The 13,292-nt window shown below is 54.0% G+C and overlaps 5 protein-coding genes across 5 annotated transcripts; 1 reads left to right on the top strand and 4 right to left on the bottom strand.

Moving 5' to 3' along the window:
* Positions 1 to 129: 129 nt before the first annotated feature.
* Positions 130 to 4,503, bottom strand: M409DRAFT_66615 (uncharacterized protein; the record flags this gene model as incomplete). The annotated part of the gene is made up of 2 exons (XM_033817013.1): positions 130 to 1,225; positions 1,283 to 4,503. 2 exons carry the CDS (start codon positions 4,501 to 4,503, stop codon positions 130 to 132), a joined length of 4,317 nt encoding a protein of 1,438 aa, XP_033667506.1.
* A 1,106-nt stretch (positions 4,504 to 5,609) lies between these two features.
* M409DRAFT_66616 (uncharacterized protein) lies at positions 5,610 to 6,500 on the top strand (the record flags this gene model as incomplete). The annotated part of the gene is made up of 1 exon (XM_033817014.1): positions 5,610 to 6,500. One exon carries the CDS (start codon positions 5,610 to 5,612, stop codon positions 6,498 to 6,500), a length of 891 nt encoding a protein of 296 aa, XP_033667507.1.
* A 209-nt stretch (positions 6,501 to 6,709) lies between these two features.
* M409DRAFT_23253 (uncharacterized protein) lies at positions 6,710 to 7,756 on the bottom strand (the record flags this gene model as incomplete). The annotated part of the gene is made up of 1 exon (XM_033806701.1): positions 6,710 to 7,756. The coding sequence occupies one exon, from the start codon at positions 7,754 to 7,756 to the stop codon at positions 6,710 to 6,712; it is 1,047 nt and encodes a 348-aa protein (XP_033667508.1).
* A 975-nt stretch (positions 7,757 to 8,731) lies between these two features.
* On the bottom strand, positions 8,732 to 9,814 carry M409DRAFT_23254 (uncharacterized protein; the record flags this gene model as incomplete). The annotated part of the gene is made up of 1 exon (XM_033806702.1): positions 8,732 to 9,814. The coding sequence occupies one exon, from the start codon at positions 9,812 to 9,814 to the stop codon at positions 8,732 to 8,734; it is 1,083 nt and encodes a 360-aa protein (XP_033667509.1).
* A 905-nt stretch (positions 9,815 to 10,719) lies between these two features.
* M409DRAFT_23255 (uncharacterized protein) lies at positions 10,720 to 12,494 on the bottom strand (the record flags this gene model as incomplete). The annotated part of the gene is made up of 3 exons (XM_033806703.1): positions 10,720 to 11,499; positions 11,568 to 11,988; positions 12,037 to 12,494. 3 exons carry the CDS (start codon positions 12,492 to 12,494, stop codon positions 10,720 to 10,722), a joined length of 1,659 nt encoding a protein of 552 aa, XP_033667510.1.
* Positions 12,495 to 13,292: the final 798 nt, after the last annotated feature.

Consider the following 13,292-nt stretch of genomic DNA (forward strand, 5'->3'; position numbering starts at 1 on the left):
GAAGATCAAACAGGTGGACGATTGCAGTGCAAGTGGTTTCGACGCGGCTGATATAAAGTATCAGCTTACTGACAGACAAGAACAAGTATACTGTACATTCTGATTATCTTACGGACCACCGCACAACTTCTACAAAACGCGACCCGCTACGGAAGACTCGCTTCGATCCTTGGTCTGCACCTTCTTGAGTCCCTTGCCAAGCTGGATCTGCTCCAGCAAGCCACATCGGTCTGGCAATCCTCCTGCTGGAGGAGCACCTCCTGAAGGTGGCGGCGGTGGTCCAGGCGGTGGTGGTGGGGCACCTGAGTTCGGCATGGGGGGTGGCGGAGGGGCAGCAGCGCCGGGCATAGGAGGAGGTGGCGGTGCACCGCCAGATGGCAACGGAGGCGGTGGTGGCGGCGAGGACACTCCATCCCTCGCTGGCGCTGGTGAAGCTGGACCAGATGCTGTTGTGGGGCTGTCCATGGCAGATAGCGGACGTGGTGGTGCCATGGTTCCGAAGAGGATTGAAGCGAGCTGCTTAGCACTTCCTCCTTGTGGCTTGTCATCCTCGTCCTCATCATCTGACGATTCGACCACAGACCAGTCATCCTCATCAGCAGGCTTCGACCTCGTCCTGCTCGGTGCAGCCACCGGTTCAGGCAGGGCTTGCTGCTTGGCGACATCCTGGTTGGTGAGTCGATGGAAGGGGTTTGTGTCAACCTTCCTGTCGGCCTCTGGTGAAGCCGCAGAAGATGCGGGTTGTTGGTTCATGCTGCGGAAGAAGGGGTTCTTAGACTCAGATGGAGGGCTGGTCACCGAAGCAGCTGGACTCGTGACAGTCGAGTCTGGCATTGGCGGAGGTGGCGGCGCTGCTACTTCAGGTATCGGGGGCGCATGTGGAGGCTCCTGCACCCTTGGCAGCTCCATGCTCTGGGTCGGGGTGCTTTCAGCCGGTGTGTTGTTCTCTGCCTCATCGTCGTCGTCGCTTGAGTCGTCATCACCCATACTCTCGAGCTGGAGTCGGAGCTGCATCTCACGTTCCTTAGCAGCCTCGATCTCGGCTCTCTGTGCTGCCAATCGAGACTCCTTCTCCTGCTGTTCCTTCTTGGCAGCCTCTCGTTTCTTCTTTTCCTCGGCTTTCTTGACCTTGCCTGCCTTGACCTGCTCTTCAAGTGCTCGAAGGGATGCTTCGGCTTCTTCACGTTGCTTTTGTAATTCGCGCTCTTGCCGTGCCTCTTCGTTCCTATGAAATGAATAGTCAGTATCTGATAACCTCGAGCTGGATCTTGATTCGACATACTCCATCTGCTTTGTCTCCTTAGCCATAGCCTCTTCCTGTTCTCTCAAAGCCTGTTCCTTGATTTCGTGTTCTGCTCGCTTGGCTTCAGCTTGCGCCTGATCACTCTGGACACTCTCGCTCCTGTTCTTCCTCGGTGGCGGCGGTTTTGGCTTGCCAGCAGAAGCAGCTGGTGCTGGTGGAGCGATAGACTCGCCTTGCAGTCTGGCTTGACGTTCCTGCTCACGCTTCGCATCTTCTTCCTCGGCCAGCCTCAGCTTGTCTTCACGCTCCTTGCGCTCGCGGTCAGCACGCTGAGCTGCTGTCTCGCCACCCTTAGATGGAGCCTTGAGCCCAAGTGCAGCAAGACGCTCGGCCATGCGCTGCTCTGCCTGCTGTTTGATGAAAGCTGCACGCTCTTCAGCCGTCTTGTAGCTAGAGTAGGATGAACCGGAAGTCTGAGGTGTAGATGCCGCTGGTCGGCTCGATGCTGGGCTGTCAGTACGAGACACTGGCGAGTTGATGCGGCTGGGGTCCTCGGCTGGTTCTGGAGCTCGCGGTCGAACAGGTGCCCGCTCTTCGTTGCGAACTCGAGCGGACCTTGAGCTTCTTTGTAGATCGAAGATGAAGTCTTTGATCTCGTCTTCGACCCCAAGACCATCTTCCCATCTACGTCGCTCGTGTTCATCTGAAGCCGACTCGGCGCCTTCTTTGAGGTTCGATTCAAGACCCTTGCTGTACTCAGTCACGCTCTCCTCAACATCACGGACCATCTTCTCGTTGTCTTCACGCTCTCGGGACACACGTTTGTTCTCTTCTTCCAGCCTTCGCGCCGCCGCAGTACCATCATCCGCAACTTCCACTTTCTTTCCGGTCAGAGCTGCCGAGCGTTGCTGCATCATAGCTTTGGCTCGAGCCTTCAGACGATCGCTCTCAGTAACGGCCCCACCAGGTCCAGTGCCCACGATCGCAGCGGATGATCCTGGATTCGCTTTGGCGTCTTTCAGCCTAAAGAGTTCCAACTGTGCATCTGCAATAGCCCGCTCACATCGTCGCACATGGCTAGCGAGCTCTGGCAAACGATCCTGCAATCCGCGCAGCTGTCTCTGCAGAGAACGTCGTTCAGCGTCAGAATCCCCGCTCTTGAAAGCGCTGCTTGGATGGCTGTCGATGTCTTCCTGTATTCTTTGAATTCGTCTGAACAGGTCCTCGCTTTCCTTTCGGTCTTTGCGATCTAGCGCATCCTCCTCATCTTGTCTACCCTCATCCTCAAAGTCCATTGCGTCGAGCAAGACCTGCTTCTCCCTGATGACTTTCTTCAACTGATCAATGCTCATCTCGTCTGCAGTGGCACTGCTAGTGTCGCTGAGAGCAGGGGATGAGCTTCGTCCATTTTCGCCAACTCTTCGCCTGGCAGAGGAGCGGTATCCAACGTCGTCGTCATTGTTCTTGAAGACTGTAGCGTCCTTACGGCTGCCGTCTGGAGCTCCGTTCGCTCGGAAAGAGTGAGACTTGAGGTAGCTGACTCCGGTCTTTTGAGGCTGCAGGAATGCGCCGGTCGATTTTCGTGATTGCGCGTCCTGGCTGAGTAGGTTCTTCATCGTGCCGATGCTGGAATCGATGTTGCGAGTCGAGGGTGGGATGAGCTCAGGCGGGAGCTGGTTTGGTACAGGGTAGCCATTCAGGCGACGATAAATCAAATGCATGGCGACCGCGAACTCGTCGAGGTTCAATCGGCCCTTGTTGTGTGGATCGCTCAATGTCCAAATGCGCTCCAATTCAGGCTTGTCAAGACCTGACTGGCTGAAGATCTCAATCGCTTGATTGCCAGTAATGTATCCTTTACCAAAGCCATCCCAAGCCTTGAACATATCATCATAGATCTTCTTCTCGTCTTTTGTAACAGCCCATGGCACAGTCGCATTTCCTCGAAGCCCTTGAGCACTGAACCCCGACTCTCTTCCTGGCTGAGGCATCATCTGTTGCTGAAGTGCCTGAAGATTAGGCAACCCACTTGCTGGTGCGTTGACCAGACCCCATTGACCAGGTGCTCCTGTAGGTTGAGCGTTCAAGGGAGCTGCCATTGGCATACCGGTCTGCTGAGGAGTAAGACCATAGTTCGGAGACAGACCTTGACCCTGGTTCTGGCCCATCCCAGTTGGCATTGGGGGCATTGGAGGACGCGGTCCAGTGTAGCCTTGCGCTTGGGGCATTCCACCTGGGAATCCAGTCTGCTGTGGCTGCAGGCCGGTCGGCTGAGGCTGTTGATATCCCGTCACTTGCGGCACCTGGAAGCCCGTAGGCTGCGCCGTGAGCTGGCTGAGAAGTTGCTGATTATTCGGGTTCTGCGCCTGTGGTTGCTGAATCTTGGGTGGTTCGCTGAAGTTCGGCGCATTGCTAGTGGGAGCGGATGGGGGCGCGTTATCCTCAACACCAAACGAGATGATGTCGACCATGCTCGAAACCTCATTGCGAATCTTCTCAGGCAGCGAAGGTGGCATGTCCTTGCCTGTGAGTCTGAGATTGCACAGGTACATAGCGAGTGCGAATTCTGGGAACAGCAGCTGCCCAGACTTTGTGGTATCCGATAACGTCCATATCTGCGCCAAGCTATTGCCATCGAGCTTACTCCTCAAGAGTAAGTCCTTTGCCTTCTCTCCACTCAACGCTTGCTCGCCCGATGTCGCGCTCTTGAATAGTTGTTCGAACTTGGCTTGATCTTGCGCCGTGATGAAGCTCAATCGAATGTTTGGAATTCTGCTGCCTGACTTGGGAGCAGGGGCAGCAGGCGCTGGCTGGGAAGATGTGCCTCGGAATGAGTTGGCCATGTCGTTGCTGGTCATGCCCGTCGCCTGGGGTCGCTGAGGCTGTGGTGGAGGCGGGATGCCATTCTGCTGGAAGCCCGTGGGTTGAGGCTGCTGAACCTGGATCTGAGGAGCTTGCTGCGGAGGAGGTTGTTGGAAGCCTGTGGGCTGTGGCTGTTGGAAGCCGGTATACTGCGGTTGCTGCTGGAACTGCTGTGGTTGCTGGCCTGGGAAACCGGTCGCTTGAGGCTGCAGTCCGCCTTGGGGAGGATATCCGGTGTACTGTTGCTGCAGCTGCTGCTGACCATAGCCGGGCTGCTGTTGGGGTTGAGGTTGGCCATATTGCTGCCCTCCGTACGGCTGCTGTTGCTGCTGTTGGAACGGAGGCTGGCCACGGGCGCTGTTGCCGCCGCCAAGGTAGGAATTCGAGCCGGAGAACATGTCGAGGGCTCCCGAATCAATCAATTGAGTGACAAAGACATCCAAGCTAGAAGGGGGTGCAGTGAGGGAGTCACGGGTGTAACACGCAGCTGGGACTGGGCCTCGTGGCCGGGAGGAGCGATCGACGCCAAGGACGAGCATGCTGTGGAGCCGCGCGGATGTCAGCCACAGTTCATGTTTCTGACGACGTCACCTCCTCAACACCTACTTCACTGTCGTAGAAACAATACCTTTGCACGACGACTACATCGCTTCTTGTCAAAAGACGACTGATGCGGCATCTCTTGTAGATGGCACTTCGAACGCTCACGAGCAATACCAATTGTCGCTTCGTCACAAGCCGCGCGTAGCACAAAAAGGCAACAGCAATGACTTCATTTCATACGCCAGAAACGAACCCTCCTCAGTGTACAATAAGATCTGCCTACGGCCAGGCCGCTGCATCTTCGGTGCCTCTCTCGATGCCTTTGACCGAAGGCTAGGCACGCTGCCACAGGCGAAATCAGGCGTCAATTCCGGGCCATGTAGTCCATGACAGGAGACTCCGAACATGGCGGCTTGCGGCTGAAGAAGTGCGCAAAGCAGAACGATGAATCACAGAACGTAGCACGATGCGCCATCGAAGAGGCCTGTGTATTGTGAAAGTCTCACCCTCTGCAAATACGAGACAGTCTTATATAGCTTTTGTAGAAGATACATACTGTCTTGATAAGACAGGATCTGATACAACTAGGTACGGTAACACCCCACATGCTCCAAAATACTCGAGAGTTGGGAGATCAGATGAGATTTCGACTGTCGTGACAATAAACGTACATTCACAATCTCTTCGGCCACTAAAGCCGAAATCGGATCTCTTTGCCGACGTACGATTGAACCGCCAACGACAAAGGTCGTTCTGTAGACTCGTACTTATGTACATGCAATAGTCGAAACAGAGAAACGACGCCTTCGATGGCTTCGAGACTGCAATCGGCAGCTGTAGCTCGACAACACGCGAAACACCAGATCCTGTACGTGAATCTCGCAGCCTAAAACCTTACGCTGACAAACCTAGCTTTTCGTCTTCCAAGTCGGGGTTTCTCACAACAGAACAAAAACGGCACATGACGACGACTTCAAGTCGTCTTGCGCAAGCAGACTACAGTTCGCTAGGCGGCGGTCCCCAACCAACAGAGGACTACAAACCCGTGCGCCCAATCTCCGTCACCAAAAACGCCAACCCAGACTGGAAATACGGCCAAGGAGCGACCGACAATGGTTCATCACTCACGAAGAAACACATCGAGATCGACCCTTACGCCCCCGGACGACCAATGTTCCACAACTACACCCTCCTCATATCCGGCATCGTTCCCCGACCGATCGGCTTGACAAGCACGCTCTCGAAAGACGGCAAGCCGAACCTAGCACCTTTCAGCTACTTCCAAGTCGTAGATCACGATCCGCCCGTGTTCGTGATAGGATTCTCGGGGCGGGCTAGTGGGCCGAAGGATACCTTGAAGAATCTGGAGGAGACCGGGGAGTGTGTGCTCAACGTGGTTTCAGAGCACATGATGGAAGCCGTCAACGCCACATCTCTCGACGCTCCGCCGGGGACTTCTGAGTGGGCGATCTCGGGGTTATATAAAGCGCCGAGTTCGACGGTCAAACCTGCCAGGGTGCAAGAGTCGATCTTCTCCATCGAGGGCCGACTCATTCAGACAGTGGACTACAAGACTTCTCGCCCGTCATCAGGGGCACATGGAAAGCTTGCGATCATCGAAGGGACGCGTTTCTGGGCGCGGGAAGACGCGATCGATGCGGATGGCAAGCATCTTGATATCGATGTATTGAGGCCACTAGGACAATTGGGGGATATTAGCTATTCGCGGATTACGGATACGTTTAAGTTGGCGAGGTCGAGTTGGAAGGCTGCAACAAAAGAACATGGCGAGACGTTGAAGGAACTAGCGAGGGACGGGGAAGGAGACAAAGATGAAGACAAAGACAGTTAGAATTGTGGAAGTGTAGACAAAACGGCATCCCTCTCCGTTGCTCTCCACCATACTGTGCCCTGCAACCTGTCGACGGCAGGTCTCTGAAGCACTCTTTCACTGGGATATCTGCTCATTCCTCACTCCCTTTGCTCCCTGTTCTGCGTGTGCACATCCATACTGCGACCACCGATTGCTCTCAGCTCATCTTCTTTCTGCTCCGCATGTTCCTAGTGCGTCTTCTGCCTCTTGCTAGGACGCTCCTCAGTCGACTCCGCGTGGCCGTCTTTGTCCGCATCTCCCTTGTCCTCCTTCTTTGCTTCATTTCCGCCATCGTCCTCTTTTGGCACCTCTTGCTCTTTTGCCTTGGCTGCCAGTACCCAATCCAAGAACTTCTTAGGCGTAGAAACCAGCATCTTGACGATATCTTGATACGAGTCCGGTATGTCGCTCGAGCTGAGTTGCGCCGGGCCTCCCTCGTTGGCATAGTTCAGAACGAGGCGGGTCAGTAGCTGTGACTCGAGTTTCTTAGCCTGGTATGAGTCGTCGTCCTCCGGGTCCAACTCCTTTGTCGGCTCCTGCTCCTGCTCCTGCTCATTCTTGAGCTCGGGCTCGGGCTTGGGCTTAGTCGCCTCAATCGTCACCAGCTGCTCGAACTTCCGAAGATTGGCGTTCCAGATGTCTTGTTCGGTCTGACTCTTTTCCTCAATCTCGTACCAGTCGCTGGTGACAGCCTCAAAGCTTGTCAATCCACGGAATTTGCAGACTTGCTGATAGATCTCGGTCTTCTTGATGTCTTCGTCGTCATAGACCGACTGCCAGGGATACTTGGAGTCGGTCAGAAGCTTGCACGACTCCACTGGCATCCTCACTTCTTTGACTGCAGAGAATTGGAAGAAGTCTTCGGCGTGCAGCAACCCCCAAAGTACCTTTCTGGAGTACTTGAAGAGGAGATTGAGATCCTCGTTGCTCTCAGTTCGTCGGCCCAGGCTCAGCATGGCCGGCAGCAGAGCGTCGATGACTTGATTGCCGATCCACGCTTTGGCAGCGTTTTGGAGGAAGGTCTTGCTGACGAGGAAGTCGCATACTTTTGGGGTGGGGAATGGTCGTGTTTGATATGACGAATCTTCCCGCGTGTGATAGAATTGAGTGTGCGACCAGTTCCTTTTGGCAACGAACTCCACTCCCTGTTCCTCTGGGTAGGCGCAGTCGAAGATGTCGTCGAGGAGCTCTTGCGGGAGATCGAAGAGCCCGGGCTTCTTCGCCGTGCCCGCCATGGTCGAGGTTGGGGTGGCTTTTGTTGTGAGGCCGCGACGCGGGCGTGGCGAACAAAGGGCGACGACTTGAACTTGCGGAACTTCCCGCTAGTCAGGGGCGCGATAAGCCGAAGACTCATCCCAATGATGGCACGGTATGTTGCAAGCCAGCGGAGAAACACATGAAAGATGAGAAGATGTGGCGTCTCTCGACATTTGATTCTTTAGGGGCCCGCAGGGGCTATGCGAATCCCCCCTTTGGCTCAAGGTCAGGCTGGGTAAAGCATATGACGCGCTCAGCGTCGCGTCAGGACCGTGTAAGGAGTGCCAGCTGCACGCTTTTCACTTGTACGCCTCATGTTCACGATCATGGAGACATCCCAGATACATGAAAGCATTCCATGGTAAGGATGAAGCCTCAGAACCATTAGACGCTACAGAAAGAACGGGGATACGTCTGTCAACTTCGCGTTGGTGGGCTACCTTCTCACAGAATCATGAAGCCCAAGTCTTCGCCCAGCAACACTCCTTTCACACGCGAAGCTTAACTTTGCAAACAAGGGGTCATCCCACCCACATCGACACTGTCCATGGCAGCGAGAGTCGATCACGAAGATTAGACACCATAGGAACCACGGGGATACATCTACAGACGTCGCAAAGTCCACTCATCACGACCAAGCTTCCATGCTACAAAATGGTGAGTATACGCGTTCTTTCAACACTCGAGCCGACATCACGATGAGTACATACGGACTCTCGTCCGTGTCTCTAGTGGGTCGCGTCCGCTGCTGGTCTAGTCCGTGAGCTACAAGCCCTAATTTCTGTAGTAGAAACTCGGAGACCCCAGAGGTCTCCCCGTCATATCACAGTAGTCCATGGCAGCGAGCTTTGAATAGACATATTACTGACAGTAGAGGTAACGGGGATGTATCTCGGAAGTTCGCATCTTTTGAATTCGCATTGGCAATCTATCTCGCTTCAGAATTACCGGGCTCAGACCTTCGCCAGCCACACGCAAGCAGCCGTGATGCCCAACACGCGCCATACTGCAATCTCGATGGCTGCCCACTTCAACTCGTTATCCTCGTCTTCCTCCATGTGGCGATTCATGAACTTCCTCTTTGACTGCATGTCTTGTGGAAGCAGATCTGATGACAGCGGATCTCCTCGAGGTGGATCGGGTGAAGACGGGTCTGCTGGCAACATTACTAGAGGCTTGACTAGATCCCCAAACTTCTTCACGTTCTGCCTCCAAGTCTTCGACCTCGACTCCGTATGACTGCTCAGATTCGAAATGTACCGCTCTGCCGGGTCAACCTCGAAAGAGATCAGTCCACGAAACTGTGAGACTTGACAGGATGTTTCAGTCGTCTTGATCTCGTCGTCGTCGTATACTACTTCCCATGGGAGCCGGGGTGCCAATTCCTGGAATTCTCCCACATCCACTATGAGCTTCAATCTCTTCACGGCCGAGAAGCACCGCTTTAGTAGAATCAGGTCGTAGGTGTGAGCGACGATGATGTTCGGCGCCTTCTTGGTAATCACCGACTCTGCGCCGTCGCCGTAAACGTGACTGCGTACGACGGAGCCCGCTTGGATCCATTGGTTGCGCATCCATGCTTCAATTGCCGTTCCGAAGAACTTTTTGGACACCAAGAACTCCGATATCTTGACGTCCGGGAAGGGCCGAATCTGGTGGGTGTCACGGCGAAGGCAGCGATAGTACTCGTCGGCCTCCCAGCACGCCTTGGTGGTGAGCTTGAGATGGACGATGGGAGGATAGGCGTAGTCGAAGATAGCATCTTGCAGTTCAACCGGCAAGTCGAAGAGGCTGATTTTCTTGGGTGTGTCGCCGTCGATGTCGGTGTTGGAGGTAGCCTCGACTGGATCTTGTGGCTCATGTGGCAAGTCGAATGGGCCGAGTTTCTTCGTGGCGTCTCCGTCAATGTCGGTGTTGGTGGTAGCCTCGAATGGAGTGGGAGTGTCGCCCGGGCCATCTGGTGGTGGCGGCGGAGCAATGTCAGGCGGGTGTGCGATGTGGTCGAGTGCGACCACCACCGCAGGATCAGGCGCCATGTCTTGCGACCTGTGTTGGGTTGCACGCGTGTGTCGCAGGAGAGAAGAAGCTGGAACAGGAATTTGCAGCAGCTTTGGCGGTGCGTCACGTGTGAAGAGCCGGCAGTGACGCCACCTGCAAACAGTGACGCTTCATTCTCGGATTCACTTGCCAAGTAGGCGGTCTCGAAGGCATGTGACAGGGCTCAGTTGAGCGCTCAGGAGTCATACTCTAACTAGCTGCTTGTAAGAACTACCCATGAGGTGTTCAGGAAGACAATACATCTATTGGCAAATGCTTCGACAGACATCGAAGAGGTCTCCATAGCCGTGCTACCACAACAGAATACAGTGCGAAAGACACCATGGCATGGCGCCCTTTCGCGAAGCGTCGAAGAACAGATCGCCATGATGCACGCAGGCGATGTACCAGCGCTGACACATGGGCTGATTCTCAATGATGGACGACCTAGCTACTTCCACCAGCGATCTGATCTTCTCGACTGGGAGGGACTGGACCTGAAGTTCGAATACCTTTAACCTTGCGGCGCAGTGCGTTTGGAGCCGTGGAAAGCCACATTCAGGACGACTCGGAAGGCTTGGGGAAGGTCATCGACGAGCTTCTATACGACAGGAGGGTCTGTGTGCGACTTGAATGGCAGCAAGGGGACGTCGTGGTGTCGGACAATCTCGCCATGATGCACACGCGAGAGGCCTTTGAGTCGGAAGAGAAGCGTAAACTATGGAGGATTTATGTCGATTGATAGGAATCTGGATTCTTAAATTTTATTATCTGCGGTTCTGCTCATATCAAGTAGCCTTCTGCCGCTATTACTGATGTATGGCTGCTGATCCTCCTTCCGTGGTCATGGTGTCTTCGACTTACGTATCCGTTAAATCTTATACGGAATGGAGCCGGTCCTTTTCTAGGCAACAGCTGACACCTTTGTCCACCTCCGCAGGAGATTATCGACCATGTTAGAGTCTCCGTCGTCGTCTTCATCTTCGCGCTCGAGTTCCACGTTGACTCCATCAGCCAAATCGCAGTCTTCCCTAGGGTCGAAAGCTTCAATGGTCAGGTCCTCTACGTTCTCGACGTCCCACGATTGGCTGGCGGCATTGCGTCTACTACCGTAATCGACCCCATAGATAGGGGTTGAAGCACCAGACGAGCCTTGCTTGGCTGTCCACGATTCAGGACCGTCCCATGTGTCTTCGACCCAACGTTCTCTGTGACGCCGATCTGCAAAATCGTCCCACACATACTCAGCGGTCGTTGTTGTCTCGAGCTTCAACGCAGCAGGCTTTGGTCTTGCAGACGTAGTAGGGATGGAGGCATCAGGTGCCAAGGCGCCTACTCCTTGGCCCGACTTCTTTTTCAGCGAAGCAAATAGAGGCTTTGATCCATCGGGGTCAGCATCAGCACATATCTCCTTCTGGACCCGAAAGAGACGATCCTCGTATTCTTCTGCTTCACGTTCTTTCATCTTGAGCCACTCGTCCTGTTGAGCGATAGCCTTAGACCTCGCGGGATCGGGAGTAGATTCCTGCTCCATCTGTTGTCGTTTGGGTAGGAACGAGCGCCGCTGAGGTGTTGTGTAGAACGGAATGGTGGCATCCGGCGCTGGGGTTTGGGAAGCCGATTCCTCATCCGGGATGCCTTGCTGGACACTACTGACGATCGAGTTTCTTCTCTGGCGAACTTCCTGCAGAGCGTGCAGTAAGTGAGACCGCCTCGGGGTTCGGAAGATCTCAGTGTTTCGACGGCAAGGACCGCATCTCGGAGTAATTGAGAGATGTTGTCGTGTTCCAACACCCGCTGAGACTCCCATCGCTTGGTGGCGACATCAATACTCGTCGTCAACTTGTTTACAGCTGACGCACATTCCTTTAGCCTTGTTGAAACAGCGCTGGACTCAGTTGAGCCAGATTTGAGAGCATTTGGCGTTACTGTTCTTGCATTCACTAAACTTGAGCCTGGCTTTGCCAGCATAGATATTGCTTCTGCCCCGGTTGACGACCCGGACGATTGTGGAATCATCTTCGCACTGTCGTTGATCCTCATCTCCAGTTTCGTAAAGGCCGCACTGAGCTCTTCATAGCGGCTAGTTGCCTCGTCTTTGGCTTGTATCAAGTTCTGGATTTGAAGCTTCTCCAAGCTCAACTCCACCTTGATGTCGGTTCTCTTGGCTTGTCTGCAGTGCAATTAGTATGTCACGTTTCGAGAACAGATGGACACCCACGTCTGTTGCACCTTGCTACCATACGCGAAAACACTCAGCATGAGCAGTAATGTCGTCTTCAACTTCTCCAGATTTGCACGCAGGACTTCCAGTTTGTCCTGTTTCAGCGGCCACTTGAGTTTCTCGGCCAACGTTATTACAGGCTTCCCGCTGGAAGGCTTCATGGACTTGTTGAGAGCGTCGTCAACTTCCTGAAATGCTTCGCGGCATCCGTCCAGGACATCCTCAAGATCAACAAGGGCATCGTCCGTACACAGTTGTGCTTGTTGGTCTGCTTTCAACTGTTCATGTGTTCGCTCCAGGACCTTTGAGGTGAGCTTGACATCTCGTGCGATACGCTTGATGTCTCTCTCGGCGCCTTTCACAGTCGAAGCGTACTTGTACAAAGTTGTGGCCAGGTTGAAGCCCACTTCAGCCACTTGGAGGACGCCTGCAGCCGTTCCAAAGAGTTCAGCCATTGCAAAGGTTCAAATCGCCATCGTTTTGAAATCAGTGGAAGGGGAGAAGAGAAGAATGCGCCTGAAAGAAGCTGTATATTCAACGGGAAGATATTCAGCTGTCTCGTGGTACGAGATGGGGCGCAGCGCTATCAAGTCTGCGGCTGTGTTATGCTGCTGTCGTCGACATGATTCGAATTCGACAACAAGTCAAGTTCCACTGGAATGTTCGCAGAGCTGCAGTAACATTTTCCGCGGTAGTCCAAGGAAGATCTGATTTTCAGCGAATATATCCGGTCGCAAAAGAAGAGGTGAGGTCGGCGCGCTAGATTCACAATGCGTAAGTTCAGTACCAGCAGTCTCAAATGTACGTAGACCTTGCGCGCAGCGCTTTTCTGTCGCCCGGGCATCGCGTCGAGTCTTCCACAACAATCAAAGGTCGCGTTGAACGCGTCGATTTGCATCGAAACGCATCTGAACAGGTCGACGACGATGTCTTACTTGAGTACAAGCCGCCACTTGAGATGAGAAATGATACTACTCGTACTTCGTCCCACTTCCCAGGACGAAGACAACAGTTGGCATCCATCCTCAATATGTCAGCCTCCTGTGCACATCTTGTTCGTCCCTTGACTGAGACTGCAATACGGCCGAACTCTTTGGCAGGTTAGTACTATACCTAACATTCTTCAGCCACTGGCCTTTCCGAATACAACATCTCTCGGCTTACACGAGGACTTCAGATCGATTCTCGCAGTCTGCCGCTCTGCCCGTTGTTGCCAGAATGATGAAGTCGCAAAATGACGACTAGTATCTCAT

The sequence above is a fragment of the Zasmidium cellare genome, assembly GCF_010093935.1.
Source record: "Zasmidium cellare ATCC 36951 unplaced genomic scaffold M409scaffold_18, whole genome shotgun sequence".
Lineage (NCBI taxonomy): Eukaryota > Fungi > Ascomycota > Dothideomycetes > Mycosphaerellales > Mycosphaerellaceae > Zasmidium > Zasmidium cellare.